This window comes from Nansenia antarctica (assembly GCF_963989245.1).
Source record: "Nansenia antarctica genome assembly, chromosome: 2".
In the NCBI taxonomy this organism is placed as follows: domain Eukaryota; kingdom Metazoa; phylum Chordata; class Actinopteri; order Argentiniformes; family Microstomatidae; genus Nansenia; species Nansenia antarctica.
The window spans coordinates 6,643,230-6,671,114 of NC_137675.1; the positions used below are offsets into that span (position 1 = coordinate 6,643,230).

General features: G+C 49.0%; 1 protein-coding gene across 1 annotated transcript in view; it reads left to right on the top strand.

Annotated features, from left to right (window-relative positions):
• The window catches only part of LOC308149727 (caskin-1-like), a gene marked incomplete at both ends in the record, with an annotated part of 58,742 nt that overhangs the window by 22,447 nt on the left and 8,410 nt on the right, over nucleotides 1-27,885 (top strand). Inside the window, 12 exons of the mRNA XM_080522624.1 lie at nucleotides 2,414-2,522; nucleotides 2,931-3,025; nucleotides 3,651-3,768; nucleotides 10,327-10,419; nucleotides 10,897-11,081; nucleotides 11,405-11,486; nucleotides 12,715-12,779; nucleotides 13,567-13,674; nucleotides 14,708-14,809; nucleotides 15,001-15,139; nucleotides 16,092-17,041; nucleotides 19,491-20,298. Coding sequence (XP_080378750.1) covers nucleotides 2,414-2,522; nucleotides 2,931-3,025; nucleotides 3,651-3,768; nucleotides 10,327-10,419; nucleotides 10,897-11,081; nucleotides 11,405-11,486; nucleotides 12,715-12,779; nucleotides 13,567-13,674; nucleotides 14,708-14,809; nucleotides 15,001-15,139; nucleotides 16,092-17,041; nucleotides 19,491-20,298 — 2,854 coding nt within the window. The remainder of the gene's footprint in view (nucleotides 1-2,413; nucleotides 2,523-2,930; nucleotides 3,026-3,650; nucleotides 3,769-10,326; nucleotides 10,420-10,896; nucleotides 11,082-11,404; nucleotides 11,487-12,714; nucleotides 12,780-13,566; nucleotides 13,675-14,707; nucleotides 14,810-15,000; nucleotides 15,140-16,091; nucleotides 17,042-19,490; nucleotides 20,299-27,885) is intronic.

Genomic DNA, 27,885 nt, shown 5'->3' on the forward strand with positions numbered 1-27,885 from the left:
ATTTATTGGAAGGATCCCCATTAGCTATACCCATAGGCATGAGCTACTTTTAGTGGGGTCCACATTTAAAACATACATTACAAATAACATTTACAGTTTTTCTCAGTCGCTTTGGTGCATTTCTCACATCACTATTAACATTTGCACAACAGTTAGTGCATTTCTCAGAACAATTAGTACAAACTGCAAAACCTAGGTGTTAACCTGCAAAAGCGTGTCAGTTGCTCAAAATGGATAGTTCATTCCTCAAAAGCAAGTATTCATGTCAATGAAAGTGTCAGTGTCATCAAAATGAAAAGTCCTGACACCATTGTTTATGAACAAGATAGTCAAATGGCTTTGTCATGTTTTCATTATGACAGTTCACTCTGTAAGTGTTTTCCAATGCAAAAAAGTCAGATCTTGGTGACACTACCTGAAAATGCTCAAGACAGTACTATACACTATTTGCACAGCCATTTGAAATCTACAGTGGGTTACACATTACTGTATTTAGTGAGGTAAATGAGTACAAGACGCTGAATAGTTATGTTTCACATTTTTACTGCATATGCTCTTTGCAATTCTAATTTGTTCACAGCATTGTGCAAAAGAAAAATACAAACTTATTTACCACAAACATAAGAAACACCCTTTGGGTAGAGCTGTGCACAACTGTAAACAATATTGCAGTACATATTGGAACTGAATTGGAACATACAACATACTGTAAATCATTCATTGACATCCAGACGTTCCTGTCTGTCTGGCCACATATTTTCATCGACATCACAGCGAATATCATCCCTGGTAATGCAGCGAGGAAAGTATCTCCCTGAGTGGCGAATCCACCCTCTGCTAGCAAGGCCATTTGGGTATGTGGATGCCGGATTATACCTTCCACCTCCAGGCAGAGAAAAACTCCTCTATTGGATTCAGGAATGGGGAGTAGGGAGGGAGATATTCCACCAGTATCCTTTCATGTGCTGCAAACAGATCTGAGTGGTGAAAACGCACATTATCCTATACAACAACATACTTGTTCAGATGGTCTCCATTTAGACCCCTCTCATTCTCAGGGATTGTCCCTGTAAAGAGTGTCTAAAAAAGTCAGCAGATGTTGTGTTGTGTGGACCAAGACAGGGTATATGGGTGAGGACGCCGTTTTCTGAGACGGCTGCACACATTGTATTATTCCCTCCTCGTTGGCCTGGGACATCAATGGTTGCTCTCTGTCCAATGTGATTTCTGCCACGCCTTCTACCTTTTGCCAGATTGACGCCTCATCAACGTATATGAATGTGTGCAGCGGTTCCCTGGCCTCCAGCTCCAGTACACGCTTTATCCCAGAATAGAGAGAGAGAGAAAAAAACTATAACAACTTTTCCTGTGTAACATAATGCATTTTGGACAACATATTGTACAGTATGAATTGTCATGTAAGTGTACTGCATGGCACTACACAAAGTAACCAGTTTACAGCACTGGACATTAGAGTATGCATAGAACACATAAATGTTTTACCTGTACATACTGGTGACGGATCTCCTTCACTCTGTCGCTGTTCCGTTCAAATGGCACATTGTACAATTGTTTCATGCGCATTTAATTTCTCCTGAGCAGTCAATTGTAGCGATTGAAACGGATTCAATATTCCCAAAGATATTGTCATCCTCTATAACAGCGCTTTGTATCTCTCTCAACCTTATGGCATTGTTTGCAATCACCATTGCACAAATGGCTTCCTCTTGTTGTGGAGTAAAAAGGGGCCCTTTTCCACCTCTGCAAGGTTGTCTTGCCTTGTCTTGTCTATGTGGTAAAATTACAGTAATGTACAGTAAACATGAGATATACGGCTTTAACCCATATTACTGTAGTGAACAATAACAGAGAGAAATTGTTCAATTTGGGAGACATTTTCAGGAAAAATGATAAAGAAATGTATACAATTGCTTGACAGATTTTGACAACTTGTTCAACATTTTTGGATGTAATGACTCAAGCAATGAAATGAGGACTATTAGTTTTATAGGGAATGACTATTAAGCATCCAAAAGTATAGTTCATTTTGACTGACATGACATAAGCAAATGATAATGTAATAAAACAGCAGAGAATTGTATGACAGCAATTGATGCATGTCCAAAAGCATTTGCAATTTGTTTGAAGGAATGAGAAACTGCTACTATGATGTGCACAAATGACTAAATGTTGTGGAGGTTGAACTAACAGTTATGAGAATTTCAATTCTGATCAGAGAAATGCACCAAAGCAATTGAGAAAAACTGTAAAATATATCATACATCATACGATTTTACATTTGGCATAATATAAATGTCACTTGTCACGAGCGTTGCTTAGTGATTTCCATTTCAGTAATGATGTGATCTCCAACCTTCCCCTCCCACCATCCCCCCCTCCTCTCCCCTTCCAGAGTGGCATCAGTGCGGGGGTGAGGAACACCCTCTGTCAGACGGCGCTGGACATTGTTAACCAGTTCACGACCACACAGGCCAGCAGAGAGATTAAACAGCTACTCAGAGGTGATGGGGTGGGGAGATTCTATTGTATTTTTTTATCTTTTCAGTTTGTAGAGCGTCTTTGAGTGTCTAGAAAAGCGCTATATAAGTCTAATGTATTCTTCTTCTTCTTCTTCTTCTTCTTATTGTTCTATTGTACTATATTACATTCTGTTGTAGTCTATTTTATTATATTGTAGTGTAGTGTCGTGTAATGTATTGTATTGTACTGTATTCTATTCTATTCTACTTTATTCTATGGAGCTGCATGTGCCCTTGAGCAAGGCACTTAACCCCTAATTGCTCCAGGGGCGCCGACTATGGCTGACCCCTGTGTCTAGAGCTAAAAAAAGAATACATTCCAACAACTGACAGGTTGATTGCCATGGCGATAAAACAATGCTCTGTTCTACTGTTGCTATGGTAACCCAGACGCCTCGGCGGCCATGCAGGTGCGCGCCCTGAGAGACTACTGTAACAACTACGACCTGACCAGCCTCAACATCAAGGCAGGAGACGTCATCACGGTACGCACAAACACACACACACACACACATGCACACACACACACACACACACACACACAAACACACACACAAACACACACACACACACACACACATGCACACACACACATGCACGCACGTGCGCACACACACACACACGCGAGCGAGCACACACACACACACACACACACGCATGCACACGCACGCACACGCACACAAACACACACACACACGCACCACACCCACCCACGCACGCACGCAAGCACGCACCCCCCCCCCCCCCCACACACACACACACAGTGCCCTAAGCGTGTCTGAAGAAAATGTCGATGGGGGGGGGGGGGTGGTGTAATAAAGGTTTAATGGTTCTTATTGTAGTTGTGCTTCATCTTAAATTGGAATAATTCATCATTATGATTATTAGGATGATCAGTTACATGTTTTTGATGCCTCCTCTGGGCACAGTGTAGCGGCACACACACACACACACACACACACACACACACACACACACACACACACTATAATACACTTATGCAAACAGACAGACAGAGAGACAGACAGACAGACACACACTCATATGCACCCACACACACACACACACACACACTGAGGTGTAACAGTTCCCTGTATGTGTGTTGATAAGGTTCTGGAGCAGCATCCAGATGGGCGGTGGAAGGGCTGTATCCATGACAACCGGACAGGAAATGACCGCGTGGGCTACTTCCCCTCCAGCATGGTGGAAGTGATCAGCAAGAGGGCAGGTGACCAATCACATCATACCTGTGTGTCAGGGCTGTGTGTGTGTGTGTGTGTGTGTGTGTGTGTGTGTGTGTATGTGTGCATGTGCGCGTACTTATGCGTGTACGTGTGCGTGTGTGTGTGTGTACATGTGTGTGTATGTGTGTGCGTATGTATGTATGTACGCATGTGTGTGTGTGTGTGTGTGTGTGTGTACGTGAGTGCGTGTGAGTGTTAGCAGTCACCCCTCCAGCTTATCATTAGCAGTAGCCAGACTCAGCACATAGTTGGCCTACTCTGACATGTCATTTTCCACAATATTGACCCTTGCATCCACCCTCCATAACTTCCTCACCCCTCTTCTATGCCCCTTTCCTCCCCACTACCCCCCCCCCCCGTCTCCCCCCCTACTCAGCTAACCACCTAACTAGCCTCCGCCAACCAGCTAACTAGCCTCCGCTAACCAGCTAACTAGCCTCCATTTGTATGCCTGCTACTTCATTCTAATTTCTTTAAGTTGCTATAAAAAATACTAACTTTTATTAGTTACTAATACTATATTTATTAGTTACTTTGATTTACCAATATTGTGTTTTTTTGAGTTCACTAATAATTCTACCATGTTTTGAGTTTGAATAACATTGTTTGGTATGTTTAGTTGTGATGACGTCGGGTTATGTTTTCAGTTGACTGATTATCGTGTTGTGTTTTGGGTTTTGTTGTTGTCGTTTGCTCCTCCCTCTTCCTGGTTTGAATCCAGGCCCCGCCCCCAATCAGCAGAGCCACACCCTCCAGTTGCGTAGACCCGCCCCTTGTCGATCCTCCTGCCCCGTCACGACAGTGAACGGCCACTCATACCACATCCTCCCTCTCACCCTTCCCTCCCCCCCCCGCCCAGAACCTCACCCCCTCGCCCAAACGCCGCCACTCTTCTCCTCCTTCGGCTATGCCTCCCCTGTCTCCCCTCCTCCTTTCCCCACTCCTCCTCTCCCCACTCCTCCCCTCCCCACACCTCCTCTCCCCGCTCCTCCTCGCTCCAATCCTCCTCTCTCCTTCGCTCCTCCTCTCTCCTTCGCTCCTCCTCTCTCCACGATTCTGGAGCAGCAGAGTGAGCCAGGTACCTAGCCAACATTCCAAGCTTATTAACAATGATTAATTAGCATTAGCAATATCAACAGTGGCTGCGTTCGTAAAGATTCGCTCTGAGAGTGCCGGAGCGCACACTGGGCTCAACGTCATAAAGGGACCATGTCATTTGATTGGACAAGAGGCATTCCATGAGTGCTGATCAGATTCCAGAGCGAATTTACGAACGCAGCCAGTATATCATATAATTTCTATAATACAGCTAATAATATCACATTTTTAGTAGTAGTAGTAGCAATATTAGTGGTATTACCATCATTATTTGCAATATTAGTCAATGCATTAGCATAATTTGTAGTATTGCTATTTGTATTAGTATTATTTGTAAGATTACCATTTGCAATATTAGGGGCCAGTTTCACAGACAAGGCTTAAGCCTAGTCCTGGACTAAATCACACTTTCAATGTAAAATCTCCATTGAAGATGCTTTTTAGTCCAGGATTAGGCTTAAGCCTTGTCTGTGAAACTGGCCCAATAAGTTGTAAGTCAGTTGTTGTGTCTGTAGAGTAAGTTGGCAGTATCTGTGTTAGTGCCTTTACTATGAGTAGGAGTCTCTGGGCCCTATTATGCACTTCTTAACTTGCCGTCTTAAGTCTTAATTAAGACGCACCGCCAGGTTAAGACCTACCGCCACCCTTATTATGCGCTTCATACGCGCTACTGCTATTATGCCGGTGTCGATAGGCGCCCACACATAAGACGTAATACTCCCGTGCATATATTACTCATTGTGGGAGTGTTCATATGTTAATGAAGTGCACTAGACGCCCCTGCTATTATGCGATCTGACTTTGCTCCTAGCGCTAAGAAGTGGTTTGAAAAGTTCTTAAGTTTAGACTTCATGCACGTTTTGAAACACGAGTGCGCCTCCGCGGTTTGCGCATGCATGTGGGCACACATGAACACGCACGTGGCTCCACGGCAAGACGTCAATTACGGTCACAGTATAAATGCTTTATTTCAGAAGGGAGAGGCAGAGAAGCGCGCTGACCTCCTTCTTAGGACTTCCATAATAGCATAGCGCTAATGACTCAACGCAGCCGGTTCTTAAAGGGAATGGCACCTGGCACGCTGATTGGGTTGATTGAGAAGACGCCCAAAACACACCCATGACTAATTTCTTTGCTTAGCGCCGGGTTTTAGGCGCCCACTACCGCACGCATAATAGCAAAGTGGCCTTGACCACGCCTCCACGTCTTAAGTTTAGATCTACCGCCTCGTCTTATTGCTTAAGACTTATGAAGTGCATAATAGGCCCCTCTAAGTTGTAACAGTATCTGTGTCCAGGGACTATGAGGATTGTATGTGGACTCATTATGTGTGTTGCAGACACTGAGTTCATCCTTCTGTGTTACACTGTCTAAGCCTGCGTTCGTAAATTCGCCGGAGCACACACTGGGTTCAACGTCCTAAAGGGACCAAGTCATTTGATTGTACAAGAGGCAGTCACGTGGACGCTCCGGCGCTCTCAGAGCTAATTTACGAACGCGGCCTAAGTCTACACTGTGTCTAAGTCTGTCTAAGTCTACGCTGTCTGTCTAAGTCTACACTCTGTCTGTCTAAGTCTACACTTTGTCTGTCTAAGTCTGTCTAAGTCTACACTCTGTCTGTGTAAGTCTACACTCTGTCTGTCTAAGTCTGTCTAAGTCTACACTCTGTCTGTCTAAGTCTGTCTAAGTCTACACTCTGTCTGTCTAAGTCTGTCTAAGTCTACACTCTGTCTGTCTAAGTCTGTCTAAGTCTGTCTAAGTCTACACTCTGTCTGTCTAAGTCTACACTCTGTCTGTCTAAGTCTGTCTAAGTCTACGCTCTGTCTGTGTAAGTCTGTCTAAGTCTACACTCTGTCTGTCTAAGTCTGTCTAAGTCTACACTCTGTCTGTCTAAGTCTACGCTCTGTCAGTCTAAGTCTGTCTAAGTCTACACTCTGTCTGTCTGTCTGTCTAAGTCTACACTCTGTCTGTGTAAGTCTGTCTAAGTCTACACTCTGTCTGTCTAAGTCTGTCTAAGTCTACACTCTGTCTGTCTAAGTCTGTCTAAGTCTACGCTCTGTCTGTCTAAGTCTACGCTCTGTCAGTCTAAGTCTGTCTAAGTCTACACTCTGTCTGTCTGTCTGTCTAAGTCTACACTCTGTCTGTCTAAGTCTGTCTAAGTCTACGCTCTGTCAGTCTAAGTCTGTCTAAGTCTACACTCTGTCTGTCTGTCTGTCTAAGTCTACACTCTGTCTGTCTAAGTGTACACTCTGTCTGTCTAAGTCTGTCTAAGTCTACACTCTGTCTGTCTGTCTGTCTAAGTCTACACTCTGTCTGTCTAAGTGTACACTCTGTCTGTCTAAGTCTGTCTAAGTCTACACTATGTCTGTCTAAGTCTGTCTAAGTCTACACTCTGTCTGTCTAAGTCTGTCTAAGTCTACACTTTGTCTGTCTAAGTCTACACTCTGTCTGTCTAAGTCTACACTCTGTCTGTCTAAGTCTGTCTAAGTCTACGCTCTCTCTGTCTAAGTCTGTCTAAGTCTACGCTCTGTCTGTCTAAGTCTGTCTAAGTGTACACTCTGTCTGTCTAAGTCTGTCTAAGTCTACACTCTGTCTGTCTAAGTCTGTCTAAGTCTACACTCTGTCTGTCTAAGTCTACGCTCTGTCTGTCTAAGTGTACACTCTGTCTGTCTAAGTCTGTCTAAGTGTACACTCTGTCTGTCTAAGTCTACACTCTGTCTGTCTAAGTCTGTCTAAGTCTACACTCTGTCTGTCTAAGTCTGTCTAAGTCTACACTCTGTCTGTCTAAGTCTGTCTAAGTCTACGCTCTGTCAGTCTAAGTCTGTCTAAGTCTACACTCTGTCTGTCTGTCTGTCTAAGTCTACACTCTGTCTGTCTAAGTGTACACTCTGTCTGTCTAAGTCTGTCTAAGTCTACACTCTGTCTGTCTGTCTGTCTAAGTCTACACTCTGTCTGTCTAAGTGTACACTCTGTCTGTCTAAGTCTGTCTAAGTCTACACTATGTCTGTCTAAGTCTGTCTAAGTCTACACTCTGTCTGTCTAAGTCTGTCTAAGTCTACACTTTGTCTGTCTAAGTCTACACTCTGTCTGTCTAAGTCTACACTCTGTCTGTCTAAGTCTGTCTAAGTCTACGCTCTCTCTGTCTAAGTCTGTCTAAGTCTACGCTCTGTCTGTCTAAGTCTGTCTAAGTGTACACTCTGTCTGTCTAAGTCTGTCTAAGTCTACACTCTGTCTGTCTAAGTCTGTCTAAGTCTACACTCTGTCTGTCTAAGTCTGTCTAAGTCTACACTCTGTCTGTCTAAGTCTACGCTCTGTCTGTCTAAGTGTACACTCTGTCTGTCTAAGTCTGTCTAAGTGTACACTCTGTCTGTCTAAGTCTACACTCTGTCTGTCTAAGTCTGTCTAAGTCTACACTCTGTCTGTCTAAGTCTGTCTAAGTCTACACTTTGTCTGTCTAAGTCTACACTCTGTCTGTCTAAGTCTACACTCTGTCTGTCTAAGTCTGTCTAAGTCTACACTCTGTCAGTCTAAGTCTGTCTAAGTCTGTCTAAGTCTACACTCTGTCAGTCTAAGTCTACACTCTGTCTGTCTAAGTGTACACTCTGTCTGTCTAAGTCTGTCTAAGTGTACACTCTGTCTGTCTAAGTCTACACTCTGTCTGTCTAAGTCTACACTATGTCTAAAGCCCCCTTCACACATACAAGCCTTCCCGGTATATTCCATGGAATTTCCCTGGTATGGGGTATGTGTGAATGCGACTGACCAGGGAAATTCGCTCAGGCAATTACCCTGGTCAGGACCGTGTATGATTCCATGGAATGTACCGGGTAGGCTTATGTGTGAACAGAAGCCTGAACATTCCCTGGTCTGGCACGCAAAGGGTTACGTATGTCTGACGCAAGACGTTTTCAGATGGAACAAGTTAACCAATCACAGCGAGGAGTTTCTCACTTGGTACTTTTGGTTCGCTCCGCTGATGTTAGGGAGTTGGCTAGTTAACCCACATCACATCAGCCAAAATAGTGATGAATATAATTCTACAACTGGATACTACTTTGTTTCCAATCAGAGTTAGCTAGATTACTTACTTCGCTAGCTTACTTACTTATTGATGTACGTTTTGTGATATAGACGCATTACGGAGCAGTGCACACACACACAGAGCGCACAAGAACTGCCCCAGACCCAGAATATCGCTACTACTAAATATAATTCCACAACTGGACTCTACTGGACACTTATTTCCAATCATAGTGGAGGTATGATATATGGCAGATAAATATGGTATATGGCAGTCTCACGCGCCTGTCTCGTGCCAGTTCTGCATCCAATTGAATGCGTGTTTCAAGTAGATCGTGCCGACCCGGGTCGGAGGCATGTGTGAAAAGGAGCAACGCAGCAATTGTCGGCCATTAAGCTCATGTGTGAATGGCGAAAATCACTGGCAGACCCGGGTTGGGATTCCATGTAATTTACAGGGGACTATGTGTGAAAGGGGCTACACTCTGTCTAAGTCTGTCTAAGTCTACACTCTGTCTAAGTCTGTCTAAGTCTGTCTAAGTCTACACTCTGTCTAAGTCTACACTCTGTCTAAGTCTGTCTAAGTCTGTCTAAGTCTACACTCTGTCTAAGTCTCTCTAAGTCTGTCTAAGTCTGTCTAAGTCTGTCTAAGTCTACACTCTGTCTAAGTCTCTCTAAGTCTGTCTAAGTCTACACTCTGTCTAAGTCTCTCTAAGTCTACACTCTGTCTAAGTCTGTCTAAGTCTGTCTAAGTCTACACTCTGTCTAAGTCTCTCTAAGTCTACACTCTGTCTAAGTCTGTCTAAGTCTGTCTAAGTCTGTCTAAGTCTACACTCTGTCTAAGTACACTACTAACTAAGTACACTCTGTAGAATGCTTCCTCGCTCCTCCCTGTTAAACGGTTAAAAGGTAGCAAACACAACGTCCAGCACTATGTTTGTGGACTCATGTATTCTGTTGTATGTCTGCCTTTGTATAACATGTATTCAAAGTGTATGGACGTGCCACGGTAACGCAGCATGTTGTTGTCGTCAAAGTCAACCGGCTGTGCATGATGCTGTGGGGGTCGTGGGAGGTCGATGGTGTGCGTGGCCTGTGCTGCCCACTCATGCGTGTGTGTGTGTTTCCGCTCCCTCACTGTCTGCCAGTCTATCTATTTCTATATCAATCAGCTTCTACCCTAGTAGGGCGAAAGGATGCGCATGTGTGTATGTGTATGTGTGTGTGTGTCGGCTTTGGTGGGGGGGGGGGGGCAGTATAACGGTGTTAGAGGGCTGTATAAGAGGTGTATTTTTAGATTGTTAGGATATATCCCTATCTCTGTGTGTGTGAGTAATTATGGTGTAATATAGTGTTAATAAAGGTGTAATAGAGGTGTAATAAAGGGTATTGGCAGTATTGACCCCTGGGTGTGTGTGTTCCAGGCGCGCGGGGCTCCGAGGCCAGTCCCCATGGCTCCCCGACTCTCCAGCATGGCGCTAGCGAGGACGTCTGGGTCCTCAGGAAACCCCTGGCAGGTAATGGGTTAACGTTCACTCGTTAACTAGCTAGCTAGCTAGCTAACTGACTGACTGACTGACTGACTAACTAACTAACTAACTAGCTAACTAGCTAACTAGCTAACAAACTAATTAGTTAGTTAGGCTCAACTTCAAATTGACCCCCGAGGCCCTACTGAAGATAAGAAAGGTCTAGACAGATGGATGAAAACATTATGCTAATGTTTACAGACTTGTGTCCGTGGACATTTCCGCAGAGTTCACACCCGTCCCATCCTCTCAGATCTACAGGGATGCCCTGGGGGGGGGGTCCTTCTGGGATTCAGCAGCAAACCATTGTTGTATGTTGTGTGTATGTTGTATGTGTGTGTGTGTCCTTCTGTGTGTGTGTGTATGTGTGAGTGTGCTTCTGTGTATGTGTGTGTGTGTGTGTGTGTGTGTGTGTGTGTGTGTGTGCGTGTACGCGCGTGTGTGTGTGTGTGTGTGTGTGTTTAGGTGGGGATCGCAGCAGCAGTGTTGGCAGTCTGGGCAGTATTCGCTCCACAGCGAGCGTTCAGAGCACAGGAAACACACCACCCCAGACCACGCCTCCTCCCACCGCACAGCCAATCAACACGCCCGGCGTCAACACACACGGACTCAACGTCCCTGGGCTGCACGCACAGGCAGAGGGTGTTAAGGTGAGAGTGTGTATGCGTGTGTGCGTATGTGTGTGTGTGTGTGTGTGGCCGAGTGTGAGTGTGTGTGTGTGTGTGTGTGTGCGCGCGCTTGTGTGTATGGCCGAGTGTGAGTGTGTGTGTGTGTGTGTGTGTGTGTGTGGCCGAGTGTGAGCGTGTGTGTGTGTGTGTGTGTGTGCGTGCGCGCGTGTGTGGCCGAGTGTGAGTGTGTGTGTGTGTGTGTGTGTGTGTGTGTGTGTGTGTGTGCATGGCCGAGTCTTGAGTGTGTGTGTGTGTGTGTATATATGTGTGTGTGAGTCATATATTCACACCATCTCTCTGCCCAGCTCCTGGCCATGGTGATGTCCCAGTCTGTGAAGGCCAAGGAGCATCTCCTGGAGCAGTCACGCTCTGTAGAGCAGTCCGCAGGTACACACACACTCACACACTCACACACACTCACACACACTCACACACACACACACACACACACACACACACACACACTCACACACACTCACAAACACTCACTCACACACACACACACACACACACACGCACGCACGCACGCATGCACGCACACACCACGCACACACACACACACACTGTATACACTGTACTCTGTCTCACACACACATCACACACACACACACACACACACATACACACACACACTGTATACACTGTACTCTGTCTCACACACACACACACACACACACGCACACATGACGCACACACGCAAACATACTGTATACACTGTCTTTCTCACACACACACACACACACACACACACACACACACACACTGTATACACTGTACTCTGTCTCACACACACGCACCACGCACGCAAGTACGCATGCACGCACGCACACACCACGCACACACACACACGCACACACACACACTAACACACACACTAACACACACACTAACACACTTTTCCACCGTCCATCTCCCAGCGCCGGTTATGTTTGACAGTTTGCGTTATGGAACTATCGCGCCGCCGCCGCAACTAGAAATACTGGCCTGGGGGGTGTTCCATCAATGTCGCTTAAGGACAGCCCAGGCTTATTTTGATCCATCTCTCCCGAGACTTCATCAAAATAAGCCTGGATTTTCCTTGAGCGACATTGATGGAATACCCCCCTGGTGTGTCTCTCTCTTCAGTGGCCTGCCTGCAGGATTATTCTTTTTAATTCAAAACATCTTTTAGCAGGCCAGGCCACTGGGAGACCTCCCGGTGTTCCCGATGGCCAGTCTGGGCCTGCACACACACACACACACACACACACACACACACCCCTCTCTCTCTCCCTCTCTCCCTCTCAATTCAATGTCAATTTTAAAGGGCTTTATTGGCATGGAAAAATACATGTACATTGCCAAAGCAAGTGTGAAGATAAAAACTAAAACAAAAAGGATTCAACTTATTTCAAGTCTTACGGTGGTTGTATCCCATTGGACGCCCTTTTTCTATCACAACAGCTAACAAACCGTGCTGCTGTGTTTGCCCATTGTTGTACTTCACCCAGCAGATATGGCCGTTTTTTTACCCTCTCTCTCTCTCTCTCTCTCTCTCTCTCTCTCTCTCTCTCTCTCTCTCTCTCTCTCTCTCTCTCTCTCTCTCTCTCTCTCTCTCTCTCTCTCTCTCTCTCAGGGTCGTCTTGTCCCGTCCACGAGCAGCGGTCGTTTGAGCGCAAGCCCGAGGTGTCTGAGGGGAAGGTGAGTCCCTCTGTCCTCCCAGGAGACGAGAAGAGGAAAGAGAGGAAAGAGAGAACAGAGAAAGTCAGCCACGCAGCTGAAGCTTTCCTCATGCTGTCGCTTGGACGTGTTTTTTCCTCTTCATGTCTGTGGTGTTGTACGACTACGTTCCTCTCCGCCGCTCTGAGAGAGGAGGCCTCTGTGGAGTGTTGTTGTGTCGATCGGAATCGGACGGTGTTCGCCGCTGCCCCCTTGTGGAGAGTTTTAATCCACTGGAGCCCCCCCTCCCCCCTCCCCCCCCCCTCCTTCCCCCACCGAGCTGGCGGTTGACATTGAGAGACAGACAGACAGACAAACAGACAGACAGACAAACAGAGAGACAGACAGACAGACACAAACGCTGTGGACGAATATGAATCGAAGAATATGAATATGTATATGATAATATGTCGTCCAGAGTCTCCCCTCACTCAGGACCTCTCGACACTGACACGTTCTAGAGCTCTGAGACTAAAAACGTCTCGACGGAGTGTCCTGCGTTCGAGAACCGAGGCGGTGTTCTCCGTTCAAGAACAACGAGGGAGTTTGCTCCCGCGTTCCTAGAACGAGCTCCCGGAGTTTGATGTTGTGTTGTTTTTCCGTTCTAGAGCGGACGGGCGAATGTTCTCTGTCCCTCGAGCTCTGAGAACGTCCTACTTTCTGGGTGCTCTGAGAATATTCTGTCCCCCCCCCCCTACAGCTCTATGAATGGCCACGTGTGTGTGTGTGTGTGTGCGTTCTAGAGCTGAGTGAGTGTTCTGTGTTCTAGAGTGAGGCAGTGGTGGAGTGGCTGGGTGAGTTTCAGCTCCAGTTCTACACCACTCACTTCCTTACCGCCGGATATGATCTAGACACCATTAGCCGCATGATCCCTGAGGTAAGGTCACCTCTCACTTCCTGTGACCCTCCCCCCCCGTCCGTCCGTCCGTCCGTCCGTGACCCTTGGCCTCCATACACCCTGTCACCCCAGACAGTGTTCATTTTGGCCGGCTCGTCTTACATTTAGTCTGAGTCTTTTAGACAAAGATGCACATTAGTTTGAATCACATTGAGTCGTTTTGATCCTTCTCAGCTTTAGGCTAGTTTTTAAGTCATCGACGAAAAACTCGATTAAGATGTTTTGGAGTTGTGTTGTTTTCAGTTTCCATCCACTAAAACCAAGAAGGATAAAAACGACTAAATGTGACTAAAATACAAGGTGCGTCGTCGTCTAAACGCTCAGACTAAATGGAAAACAGGCTTCCAGAATGAACACTGCACCCAGACGTACTGCGCCCCCACCCCCTCCCCCCACCCCCTCTGGCGTCCTGTCTGTCCTGTCTGTCCAGACTCCGCCCCCCCCCCCTCCACCCTCCAGTCTCGCTGCTCATGACAGCTACCAGATGATTCCCCATCTGACCTCCGCCCCCCCCCGGATGATGTCATCCACGACCCTCCTGTCTATGTCACGTGACCCCCCCGGTGTCGTGAGTCCCGAGCGTCGTTCGTTCACGTCTCATCATATCTCTGATTTCTGCTTCATTGGCCTACGAGTGCTGCTTTTGTTACGTGTGTGTGTGTGTGTGTGTGTGTGTGTGTGTGTGTGTGTGTGGTGTTTGTGAGTGCTTGAGTGCGTCTGTTTGTTAGTGCTTTTGTGTTTCCATTAGTGTAGTGTTTGTGTGTGTGTGTGGGGGGGTATGTGTGTGTGTATGTGTGTGTGTGTGCGTGTGTGTGTGTGTGTGTGTGTGCGTGTGTGGGTGTGCCTGCGCGTGTGTGCGTGTGTGTGTGTGCGTGTGCGCGTGCGTGTGTATGTGCGTGTGCGTGCGTGTGTGTTTGTGTGTTTGTGTGTGTGCGTGTGTGTGTGTGCGTGCATGTGTGTGTGCATGTGCATGTGTGTGTGTGTCTTCATAAGTGCTGCTTGTGTGTTCCAGGACCTCACGGCTATTGGAGTCACGAAACCAGGCCACCGTAAGAAGATGACATCAGAGATCAGCAAACTCCCCTCCACTGACTGGCTCCCAGATCAGAAACCAGTAAGACTTCCTACACACACACACACACACACACACACACACACACACACACACACACACAGTATGTGTACAAAAGTATGTTCAGTGAATGTATATACACAGCATGCACATATCTGTATACCCTCTCAGAGTTGTGTGTGTGTGTGTGTGTGTGTGTGTGTGTGCGCGTGTGTGTGTGTGTGTGTGTGTAGGCCAACCTGGCAGAGTGGTTGACTCTGATCGGGCTGAGCCAGTACTACCAGGTCCTGGTGCAGAACGGCTACGAGAACATCGACTTTGTCTCTGAGATCAGCTGGGAAGACCTGCAGGAGATCGGCATCACCAAACTGGGTAAGACCCCAGGGTACACCCCGACCTTACCCAGGATACACCCCAACCCCAGGGTACACCCCGACCTTCCCCAGGGTACACCCCAACCCCAGGGTACACCCCAACCCCAGGGTACACCCCGACCCCAGGTTACACCCCGACCCCAGGGTACACCCCAACCCCAGGTTACACCCCAACCCCAGGATACACCCCAACCCCAGGGTACACCCCAACCCCAGGGTACACCCCAACCCCAGGGTACACCCCAACCCCAGGGTACACCCCAACCCCAGGGTACACCCCAACCCCAGGATACACCCCAACCCCAGGGTACACCCCAACCCCAGGGTACACCCTGACCGTCCCCAGGACAACCCCTGTCCTGCTGTTACGGTCTGGTCACACTGACCACGTTGCTGTGAGTGCGGTAGAGAGAAATTAAAGGAAGAGAAGAGAAAAGGGGATCGAAACAGAAGAGAAGATAAAGAAGGGACTGACACAAATGCTTTCCCTGATGACATCGCGTCTGTCTGTTCAAGTTTTCAAGTTTCAAGTTTATCGTTCCATCGAGTCAAATTGTTAGGTTTCAGTTCCTCGACATTGCAGCAACAAGATAAATAAGTGGCAATATTTATGAGAGACAAGTTAGACAATTTGAGAAATCGTGACGTTAGAATTATACGTTTTTTTTACATAATCTGATCCATTAGGTATTTATTAATGCATGTGTGGTGTTATTTTTAAAATGTTGAAATGTTTGAGTGACAATAGGTGTAACAGACAAATAAGACAACACACAAGTTGAGCAATACAAATAGTAAAAAAACGTAGAAAATAACAAATAATAGAATTGAAAAAATAGCATTGTCCGTTGTCTGTCAAACATCGGTCTCTTTCTCTCTCTCTCTCTCTCTCTCTCTCTCTCTCTCACTCTACACTCCCCCCTCCTCCTCTCTCTCTCTCTGTCTCTCAGGGCACCAGAAGAAGCTGATGTTAGCGGTGAAGAGGTTGCGAGAGCTGCAGAGAGGAGAGAGCAGCGCGGGCTCCCCTTCCACCCCCCCTCCCGCCACCGCGGGGCTTAGCCCTCAGGGGTCAGACCTCAGCCAGGGACCGCCGGGGGTCGGCCAGGGGTCAGAGGAAGGCCTCCCCAGGAGGGAGGGGAAGGCGCCGAGGCAGAGGGACAACGGCCCGCCCCCGTTAGCCATGCCCCGCCCCCCCACGGGCTCCCCGACACACGCACAGACTCACCTTCCCCCGCAGGCGCAAACGCCCACCCCACCGCACACCCCCACTAAGACGCAGCACTCCTCGTCCCCCAGGGCCAGAGCCCGCCCCGCCCCCCAGCCCCCCCCGGAGGGCGTGTCCGTGCCCCTGCTGTGCCTGCCCACGGAGGAGGAGCGTCGGAGGACCCACAGCCTGATTGGCTACTCCTCCTCCTCCTCCTGTGACGCCGACGGCCCCGGCTCAGCCCCGGGCTCCGCCTCCAAGTACGCCACCGTCTGCCGCAGCAGCTCGGCCCGGGGCCCCGCCCCCAGCGACGCCGCCACCGTCAACCGCAGCCAGTCGTCGGTCACGCTGCGGCCCCGGCGCAAGGGCCGGCCCCCCACGCCCCCCAAGAGGTCCTGTTCCTCCATCACCGGGGGAGACGGGGCGGAGGGGGAGGGGGGAGAAGGAGGAGGGGACGGTCTGCTGGGCGTGGCCACCCAGAGGGAGCGGCGGGCGAGCGACTGCGGGGGGCTGACGGGGGTGAGGGGGGGGGAGAGGGCAGGGGGGGTCCTGCAGAGGGGGGAGGGGGCGGGCGGGAGCGTGAGGAGCCTGGCCGCCATGCTGGAGACCTCCATGGGGGGAGGAGCCAAGACTCTGCCCAGGTCCATGGGCAGCAGCAGCAGCGGTGGTGGTGGTGTCGGTGGGAGCTACCTACAGGTATGTGTGTGTGTGTGTGTGCGTGTGTGTGTGTGTGTGTGAGTGTGTGTGTGTGTGTTCAATGAGGACATTGTCACATTCACAGTAAAAGCTAGACTACAAGTCCTTCCCACTAGACTCAACCTATCTATCTGGTTTCCTACTCAGGCTCCTCATTGTTTGCATCACACCACTGAACAGGTCACAGAGTCAATGTCTCACATCTTGAACGGCTGTTATGTTTACAAGGAAATGTACATAGCACGTCATGATAGAATAGTGGACTTGATAGTAAAGGACATTATCTCATTTTCCAACCTCAGCGAGAATGTACAAACATTCCTGTGTCAATCCCACCATGTTCCATCTTTGCAGTAACCCAGACACTTTTATTTAAAAAAAATTTAATTTGTTTTTCTGATTTTATCCCTTTTTTTCACCCAATTTGGTATCCAATTGCACCCAACCGAGTATCCAATTATCCCCTGCCTATTGCGTAGGATCCGCCGCACGACCCCGTGGCCGGCAGCCCCAGAGGAGATAGCCAGGCAGACTAGCTGTCTGGCTCCTCGAGCCCAACACCGTTATTCCGGCACCCAGGGGGCGGTGTTGCGCGACGGATCCTTGTCCGGAAATAGTCCTATACCCCCCTTGGGAGCGGCCGCTCAATATGCCGCTCCCTGTGGGCCCCGGCCATATCCGGGTCTGGCGAGACCGGGATTCGATCCCAGTCCCCGGTGGGCAGCTTGCACCAGAGGCTGATGCTTAGACCGCTGCGCCACCGCGGGGCTGATAACCCAGCCACTTTTACACATTTGTCTGCCAATACACCAGATGTTGTTGTTGAAGTATCTAGAGAGGTGTTCGTTCTGGAGGTAGCCTGCACATTTGACCCTAGCCTAGAGGAAGCCTTCATGACCAAGGTCATTAATTATCAACCTCTCCTGAATACCATCTCAGAACTAGGGTACAGATGCAGACTGCTTGCGTTCATATTTGGCAGCCTAGGACATACACACAGGTTGGTCGTAAGAGGGCTCCAACAACTGGGGATGCCCAAAAAGAAGGATAAACGCCTTGCAAAGTACTGCTCTGTCTCTGCTGTAATTGGCAGCCGCCATATATGGCGGCGACGCTGCTACTTGTACCCCTGATATGTGTAAAAAAAAAAAAAGTTATGCCGCTGGTCCATGAATTGTGATTGTGTAGTAACTGCAACGTTAGTATTTGTGTCCCTGTATGTCTTTTTTCTATGTGGACATAAATAAATGGTTAAAATGTGCTTGTGTGAGAGTGTGTGTGCACAGTGGGGTGAAAAAATGTGGGCACCCCTAGTCAAAATGCCTTTTACAATTCATATCTAAGTGAAAAGAAGCAAACCTAACTTCTAAATGGTACAAAGTTAAACATGACACATTTCGTCACATTTTAGAGCAAGATACATTTAGATTTTTTTTTTTTTACAGTTTCAAAATAATAAAACAAGGAAAAAGGTCTTCTGTAAAAGTTTGGGAACCCTGTCAGCTAGTACTTTGTAACTCCTCCTCGGACAACTATAACAGCTTGCAAACGCTTCCTGTAGCCAGCTAAGAGTCTTTCAATTCTTGTTAAAATGTTCTCCCATTCTTCCTGGCAGAACACCTCTAGCTCAGAAATATTCTTCGGCCTTCTTGCATGCACGGCATGTTTGAGATCTCTAATTGCGGACAATAGCATCTGGCATTGCACCACCACTCAGTCTCTCATTTAGAGGGAAATCCATAGGTGGGCCCAGATCATCAGCAGGTGCAAGGGGCTCTGGGGGATCATGGATGTTAGAGAGGGGGACTCTGCCATGGACAGGATATTGTGTAGCACAATACAAGCCAGTGTTATGCAGCATGCTCGTTGGGGTTCCACTCTCAGAGGCATGCAAAACGCCTCTTCAGTACTCCATTATGATTTTATGTCCTTTTGTATTTAATTTTTTAAAAATGTTTTTACATTATAGATGTCTCTGCAATGTGGTCTCTTGTCTTCCTTGTATTCTTTTTCATATCCACTAGATGGAGATTGGTAGGATTAAAGCACTGATATTCAGGATCTAGTAATCTTGAAAAGTCTGAATCTAGATCAGGGTGATCCTGTCCTGAATTGCTTTGAAATACTGAGACAAAACCTGGCCGAATTGTCTGATCCTGGATCACAAAAAAAGGGATTTCAAAATCTGATCGGATCTGATTGAGATTAAACGTTTTGAACTACTGGTCCTAGCAGACATTTAAACCAGGGGTGCCCACATTTTTGCACCCCACTGTATGTGTGTGGCTGTGGGTGTGTGGGTGTGTCTGGGGTTCTCCTAGTGGCAGTGTGACCCCCAGAGGTGACCCCCAGTGCGGCCTAGTGTGTGCGCGTGCGCGTGCGTGTGCGCGTGCGCGTGCGTGTGTGTGCATGTGTGTGTGTGTGGTAACACTGTAACTCTGTCCCCCAGGTGAGTCCAGCGATGCTCCGAAGGCAGGACCGTCTGGCTTCTGAAGACGACGACCTCCTGAACCGCCGCCGGACCATCAGCGGCCCCGTCCCGGGCTTCGATGACGCCGCCGCCGACCCCTCCCTCCCCCCGTCGCAGTCGCCGCGGCAACCCGCCGCCGAGCCCCGCCCGGAGCCCCGCCCGCGCTCCACGGTCATCGCGGGGACGGCGGCGGCGGAGGGCGGGGTCATCACGGACGGCACGGCGACGCTGAGGAGGAGGCCACGCCCCCTGCACTACTCGGACAGCGAGAAGTTCCACATGACGGAGAGCGGCACGGTGCGGCGGCGCCCCCGCAGCCGCGAGCACAGCGGCGACCAATCGGAGAACAGCGCGACCGGCGTTGGCCAATCGTCGGAGAACAGCAGCGCGACCGGCGTGGAGGGCGGCGGCAGCCAACCGCAAACCGGCGCGGCGTCTCGCCAACAACGTAGCCAACCGGAGGGCGGCCGGCAGACCACCGTGGACCAATCCCAGCGCGGCCTGGCCCCTCCTGGGCAGCAGAACGGCGGGGTGGGGTCGGGGGTGGGGGTAGGCGGGGTGGTGCTCAGGCGGAGGCCGGTGTCGGAGGCCTGTGACAGGACCCCGGAGGGCGGCAGCAGGGACAGCTGTGAGATGCTGGAGGGAAGGAGGGCTCTGAAGCCCCCCGTCTCACCCAAGCCCTCCCTGGCCCAGAGGAGGAGGCCCGGGGACCCCCCCACCCCCACCCGCAGGGTCCCCCTGCCTGGGCCAGACACAGACTACAGGACGGAGGCCACACACAGCCCCGGTGAGTCACAAACACACACACACACACACACACACACACACACACAGGCAGAGACACACACACACATGCACATATACACACACACACAAACACATACAGTCAGAGACACACACACACCCCCCCCCCCCAAGACCTCTATTATAGGTGTACAAACGTTGATATTATTGAGAGTCTCTGCCAATCTTGCGTACCTGATAATCAAATGTCGCCCGTTTGACCTGCCTAGAGAGTTTACAGCTATTGACTGTTGATAGCCAGAAGCTAATGCTAAGCTAGAAGCTAATGCTAAGCTAGAAATGAAAGAACTCCCTGCTGTTATTAGCAAACCACAAACTGCACACCCGGACGGAGCCTTTATCACTGCCCTACTAGAGGAGACCAACTCTAGATCATGTGTATACAAACATGGCTGAGGAGACCCAACTCTAGATCATGTGTATACAAACATGGCTGAGGAGACCCAACTCTAGATCATGTGTATACAAACATGGCTGAGGAGACCCAACTCTAGATCATGTACAGGGCTGCCAAGTTTCACCAAAACTTTGGAGTGAGATTTTTTGCCGGTGGAGCGACGCAAAACTGAGCACGTTTGGCAGCAGCGGCCCCTCTCTCCCACCCAATTATTATTATTATTATTATTATTATTATTATTATTATTTTTGCTAGTTTCCTACAATTTTACATCATAATAAACCAGCACAAGAAATGAAAACAATTGGAAAATTTTATAAAACAAGACAAATTCAGACAGTAATAAAAATATATTATATTTATTATCATCTATCTATAAATAAATAAATCATGTAACATCAGAATAACTATTTTAACTGTGTCAATCAACCAAGTAACATATTAATCACTCTTTTAATTGTCAATCAACCATGTAACATATTAATCACTCTTTTAACTGTCAATCAACCATGTGATTGCTAACCCCCCTAATTGATCAACCCCTGCTGTCCAGCAACCCGCTCCCTAGCCCGCTAACCAGCTGGTTGATCCTGAGCAGGAGACTGTCCTCTGCTCTCTGTGGAGATAAGCGACAGTCTCTGTCTCTCTGTCTGTCTGTCTCTCTGTGGAGATAAGCGACAGTCTCTGTCTCTCTGTCTGTCTGTCTCTCTGTGGAGATAAGCGACAGTGGAAAGTTGTGTTTACTTACTATCATACCTTACCTTACTATCATGCTATCTGCAATGTCCCGTTCTCGCCGTCCGCTATTGTTCCGACCGGCCAAAGCAGTTCGCTATCTAATTACACACATACATTACTCTATCTATATATATATATATTTTTTTTTTATATCAGTTACTCTCTCTACTCCATAAACCGCCTAAATAACTCAACAACACCGAACCCTCCATCTTCATTACTGTCTCCACTCACACGACCATGAGCTCGAGGACCCATTGGGAGTGGCAGACGTGTCAGCCAATGGTTAAACAGTATAGAAGCTAACCACCTCTCCTTCACAAATAGCAACCAATGGGATTAGCCGTAGGTGCCGTGCCTTAATAATTTCCACGATCAAGTTAGGCTGTCGCTGTCATTGTCGCTTGACGGCCTTTGACAGATGATTGAGATTGAGAGAGATTGAGATAACGTTTATTGCCACTATGCATTACACATATAGGAATTTGCTTCGTCACCACAGCAAGTGCGTTTATACTTTTTTCACATGTCAAAAAACAGGACAACACAACAACAACAACACAGGACAGACAACAGTGCATTGGATAGTGCGGTATAAAGTAAAGTGCAGTGCAGAGTTTTTACAGTGAGTCCAGTTCAGTCCTGGGCAGACTTGGGGGCGGGGGGGAGGGGGAAGCCAGAGTCATTTATCAGCCTGGCGGCTGAGGGGTAGAAGCTGAGCCTGTGGCGGGCCTTCAGTGCCTTAGGCAGCCGCAACCTTCTTCCAGAGGGAAGCAGGGTGAGGAGGCCGTGGCCGGGGTGGAAGGGGTCTGCCATGATCTTCCTTGCCCTCCTCAGAGCCCTGGTGTCATGCAGGGAGTTGAGGGAGGGCAAGGGACAGCCGATCACCCTCTCTGCTGAACGTAGCACCCGCTGCAACTTGGCCTTGTCCTTGGTCGTTGCAGCAGGGAACCAGGTGATGATGGAGTGGGTGAGGATGGACTCTATGATGGCCGTGTAGAACTGGACCATCATGGACCTCGGCAGCCTGAGTTTCCTCAGCTGCCGGAGGAAGAACATCCTCTTCTGGGCCTTCTTTGTGAGGGCCTCGGTGTTCTGCTCCCACTTTAGGTCCCGGGAGATGGTCATGCCTAGAAAGCGGCATGACTCCACGGAGGCCACCGGGGTACCTCCCAGCGTGATGGGAGGGGGCAGGGCTGCTTTCCTTCGGAAGTCCACCACCATCTCCACTGTTTTCAGAGCATTTAGCTCCAGATTGTTTAAACTGCACCAGCTCTGCAGCCCCTCGATCTCACCCCTGTAGGCAGATTCGTCCCCCCCGGAGATGAGGCCCACCAGGGTGGTGTCGTCTGCAAACTTCAGGAGCTTGACCGAGGGGTGGCGGGAGACACAGCTGTTGGTGTAGAGGGAGAATAGTGCTGGAGACAGGACGCAGCCCGGCGGGGAGCCCGTGCTGGTGGACCTGGAGCTGGAAATGCTCTTCCCCAGCTTCACCCGCTGAGACCTGTCAGTCAGGAAGTCCGTGATCCACCTGCAGGTGGAGACCGGCACCTGCAGCAGGGATAGCTGGTGCTCCAGGATGTGTGGGAGGATCGTGTTGAAGGCCGAGCTGAAGTCCACGAACAGGATCCTGGCGTAGTTGCCTGCAGTGTCTAGGTGTTGTAGTACGTAGTGCAGAGCCATGTTCACGGCGTCCTCCGTGGATCTATTGGCTCTGTACGCGAACTGCAGGGGGTCCAGCACAGGATCCGTGATGAGCTTCAGGTAGGCCAGGACAAGGCGCTCCAGGACCTTCATGACGACGGAGGTCAGAGCGACGGGTCTGTAGTCGTTGAGGCCTGTGACCTTGGCCTTCTTGGGGACGGGGATAGGGTGACCAGATGTCCCGCTTTGCGCGGGACTGCACAGCATTTTCACGACTTTTGGTGCGTCCCGCACAAAGCGCAGCGATTTGACATGTTCAGTAGCAGCAGAACGTCCAGATTCTATGGAACGTCTTCAGCCTATCAGGAAACAGCATTAATGTTCCCATGGCAACGGACATTGCCCCACGTGGACATAGGGAGCTGGCTGAATGTGTGAACCAGCCGCTGACTCAAAGGTCGTAAAGTGAAACTTATTGTGTCAACAATATCTAGTTTTCGTTTTTTTTCACACAACACCAACTTGAAGTTTTAAAGTACCCACTCGATATAATAAACAATAGTTTAACGATCACTAAAAACGTATAATGTCTGGATTGGATTCACTGTTCTCGTTTGCCGTAGGCTACTGATAAGTGACCACTTTCGTTTTAGGACGAAAAGTGTTCAAAAGCAAGGACTACAATGTATGACACATCATTTGAAAGCTTACAATCTGTAGTGTCAGGCTATCTAAAAACTGAAAAATTACAATTTGGCAATTGGTTTATCCTTTGACTAGCTGTTATCACTGTCATTGTGTGTTGTTTTCGTTGTTGTTTTCGTCTAGTGTGTGTGCGCGTTAGCCAGCCTTGACAGCTATGTCAATGCATTTTGTGTTGCAAATGGGAGGCAAGTTAGCTAGCTAGATAGCCTACATACTCAATCATCTACAGGCCTAACACTGTCAGGCTACTTTTCTTTATTTTATTTTTTTTATTTTTTTTTATTTGTTTTTCAGATTTTATCCCTTTTTCACCCAATTTGGTAGCCAATTTAACCCAACTTAGCATCCAATTATCCCCTGCCTATTGCATGGGATCCGCCGCACGACCCCGTGGCCGGCAGTCCCAGAGGAGGGCGCCAGGCAGACTAGGCTGACTGGCTCCTCGAGCCCAGTACCGTTATTCCGGCACCCAGGGGGCGGTGTTGCGCGACGGATCCTAGTCCAGAAATACTCCTATACCCCCCTCGGAAGCGGCCGGCCAATATGCCGCTTCCCGTGTGCCTCGGCCATATCTGGATCTGGCGAGCCGGGATACGAACCCCGGCCCCGGTGGGCAGCATGCACTAGCGGCCAGTGCGTAGACCGCTACACCACCGCGGGGCCTACTTTTCTTTATTAATATACTAAATTGATACTGCACTTTGACCTCACTTTCTGCTCCATACAGATACTTTATTGTGAGGTTCACATTCAAATAAGATATATTTGTTTTTATCTGCAAAGTCTATTGCATGCTACTGAATAAACCAAACAGAATAGGAAACAGAATGGAAATGCACATATATTTTAAAAAATTGGATAGACATAGCTCTCTCGGCCGGGGGGGCGGGGGGATGCTACCAGGGGCACCTAAAGTTCGATCCAGGCCTGTTGAGAGGGTGTCCCACATTGTCCCACATTTGGTTTGTTGGGACCTGGTCACCCTAGACGGGGATGATGGTTGATGCCTTGAAGCACGCTGGGACGTGACACAGCTCCAGCGAGGCGTTGAAGATGTGGGTAAACACCGGGGCCAGCTGGTCGGCGCAGTGCTTCAGGACAGAGGGAGAGACGGAATCCGGACCAGCTGCCTTCCGGGGATTCTGCCTCTTAAACAGTCTGTTTACCTCTCGCACTGTGACAGAGAGAGGGGGTGGGGAAAGGGGGGTGGGGGTGGGCGGGGCGGGTGAGGAGGGGGGAGGGAGGGGGGGGGAGGGGGGAGGGTGGGGGTAGCAGGAGGGACATTGGCCCCCCTGGGGGACGGGGGGTGGTGGTTGTAGCCGGGGGGTGTGGAGGGAGAGGGCGGGGGTGGGCGGGAACCTCTCTTTCTCAAACCTACAATAGAACTCGTTCAGCTCGTTAGCGAGGGGGAGGTTGTCGGACATCAGCGGGGACCTGGGTTTGTAGTTGGTGATGGTCTTTAGGCCTTTCCAGACGGAGGCGGAATCCCCCTCAGAGAGCTGTTGTTGCAGCTTCTCCGAAAAGCGATGCTTCGCCTCCCTCACCGCTTTGGCGAACCTGTACTTGGCCTGCTTGACCCGGTCCACGTCCCCACTGCGCCTAGCCACCTCCTTCTCTGACCTCAGACGCCTGAGTTGGGATGAAAACCAGGGCTTGTCGTTGTTGAAGGACTTCCTGGAGCGGAGGGGGACACACACCTCCTCGCCAAGGCTGATAAATGATGTAACAGTGTCTGTGTATACATCCAGATTGTTACCAGCCTCTGGCCCCGCCCACTCCACCAAGTCCTGGTCACAGCCTGCACTCTCCAACCAGGCGCAGAGTCGCTCACATGCCTCACTGGACCACACCCTGAATCGCCGTACAACAGGTTTAGAGAGTTTTAACCTCTGCCTGTAGCGAGGGATCAGGTGTATGAGGATGTGGTCACTGTAGCCCAGTGCAGCACGGGGGACAGAATGGTAGGCTTGACGAGCTGTACAGTAGCAATGGTCCAGAGTGTTCACCCCCCTGGTGGGACACGTGACTTGCTGCCTGTATTTGGGGAGCGCCCGGCTAAGATTAGCCTGGTTAAAATCCCCCAAAACAACAACAAAACTGTCCGGGTAGCTACGTTCCACACTCATCAATTGCTCTGCCAGTGTGTCTACTGCTGCGGTGACGTCCGCATCAGGTGGAATGTAGACACACGCGAGAATGAATGAGCTGAACTCACGGGGGGAATAAAATGGACGGCAGAGGATGAATAGGGATTCTATAGCCATGGAACAGTGTTTTTGGAGCACTGTCACCTCGGAACTCCAGCGCACGTTAACAAAGAACATTAACCCCCCTCCCCTAGACTTGCTCACCGCCTCGAAGTCTCTATCAGCCCGGAACGCGGAGAATCCCTCTAGCTCCACCGCCTCGTCGGGGACAGATGAAGATAGGTGCGTCTCCGTGAACGCGAAGACAGCCGAGGAGTGGAAGTCGCTGTTCCTTGCAACGAGACACCGTTGCTCAGGAATATGCCCGGGAGTGGTGGTCGCGTTCCTCTCCGCCGAAGGCGAACCAAACAGCCAGCTCTCCGACCTCGCTGCCTTCTGATCCACCTCACAGCTCTGGCGAAAAACGCGGTCCCCCTCACAAGCATATCCAGAATGTCCGTGGAACGGGTGAGTAGTTTGGGGAAGATGTCCGGTGGGGTTAAACCCCTCATGTGCAGTAGAACGTCGCTTGTGTACGACGTTAGGCAGGACACAGAGACACAGAACAGACAGAACACAACTAGCTGTAGCTAGATCATTCTGCTAATCACCTGGATGACAATTTGAGATTTCAAAACATGTCACACGTCACGAAACTCATGTCCGGTAGCTTTCTTTCAAGGAATTTCAAAAATAAAAGTCCCGTAAAACAAATTGTTATTTCTCGCCGTGAGAAATAGAGTTGCGGCGTGAGAGCGTGAGAACTGGTTGAAATGCGTGAGTCTCACGGTGATTGCGTGAGACTTGGCAGCCCTGATCATGTGTATACAAACATGGCTGAGGAGACCAACTCTAGATCATGTATATACAAACATGGCTGAGGAGACCCGACTCTAGATCATGTATATACAAACATGGCTGAGGAGACCCGACTCTAGATCATGTATATACAAACATGGCTGAGGGCTACAAAACCATTCCCCTCCCCCACCTGGGACAATCTGACCACCTCTCCTTGTTCCTCTCCTTGTTCCTACTCCCCAAGTACACACCACTCATCAAACATGTGAAACCAGCAGTGAGGAGAGCTCAAATCTGGCCAGAGGGAGCAGACATTATACTACATTATACTACATTATACTACAGCACCAGTTTCAAAACACGGACTGGAGGATATTCGCCATTTCGTGACGTTAGAATTATAAGGTTCTATCTCCATTTTTGGTCAAAATTTAGTTTTTTACATAATCTGATCCATTAGATGTTTATTAATGCCTGTGTGGTGTTATTTTTAAAATGTTAACATTTTTGAGTTAGTAATTCATAAAATACAAAGGTTCCATCTCACAAAACATAATGGAATGTAAAAACTTTGACGCTCAATATCTCTGAACTACCCTAAACGGAGATAGAACCTTATAGTTCTAAGCTCACGATTTAGGCCACTCTGGACTACCACACAGGCATTGACTCATATGTGACACGTTCTAATGCTTTGGTCCTCAAGTCAGGTTCCGATGTAATGATCGGACTCTTCTTTTCGACAAATGTAAATACATTTCCGTATCGTTGAAAATCAACACACACACGACACATCGCTATTCAGCTAACACAGCTTGTTTTGTGAGCCTGCTAACAATGTAAAGTAGTGTTCTAGTCAAATAGGTAGCAGTGGGGATTACTCACCGAATCCATTGCGTTGTTGCAGTATGTTGGCTTGACTAGTGAGTTCGTGTCCTGATTCTCAACAACGTTGAAACGTAAGTTCCGTGTTTCAAAAATAAAAGTCTGAACATTTTGATTGGTTGCCGACATGCGGACCAAACGATCAGACTGTGTCACATAATGCTTCTTCCGTTCTGGATTAAATCAACACACGTGTCAACAGTGTCTCTGACCC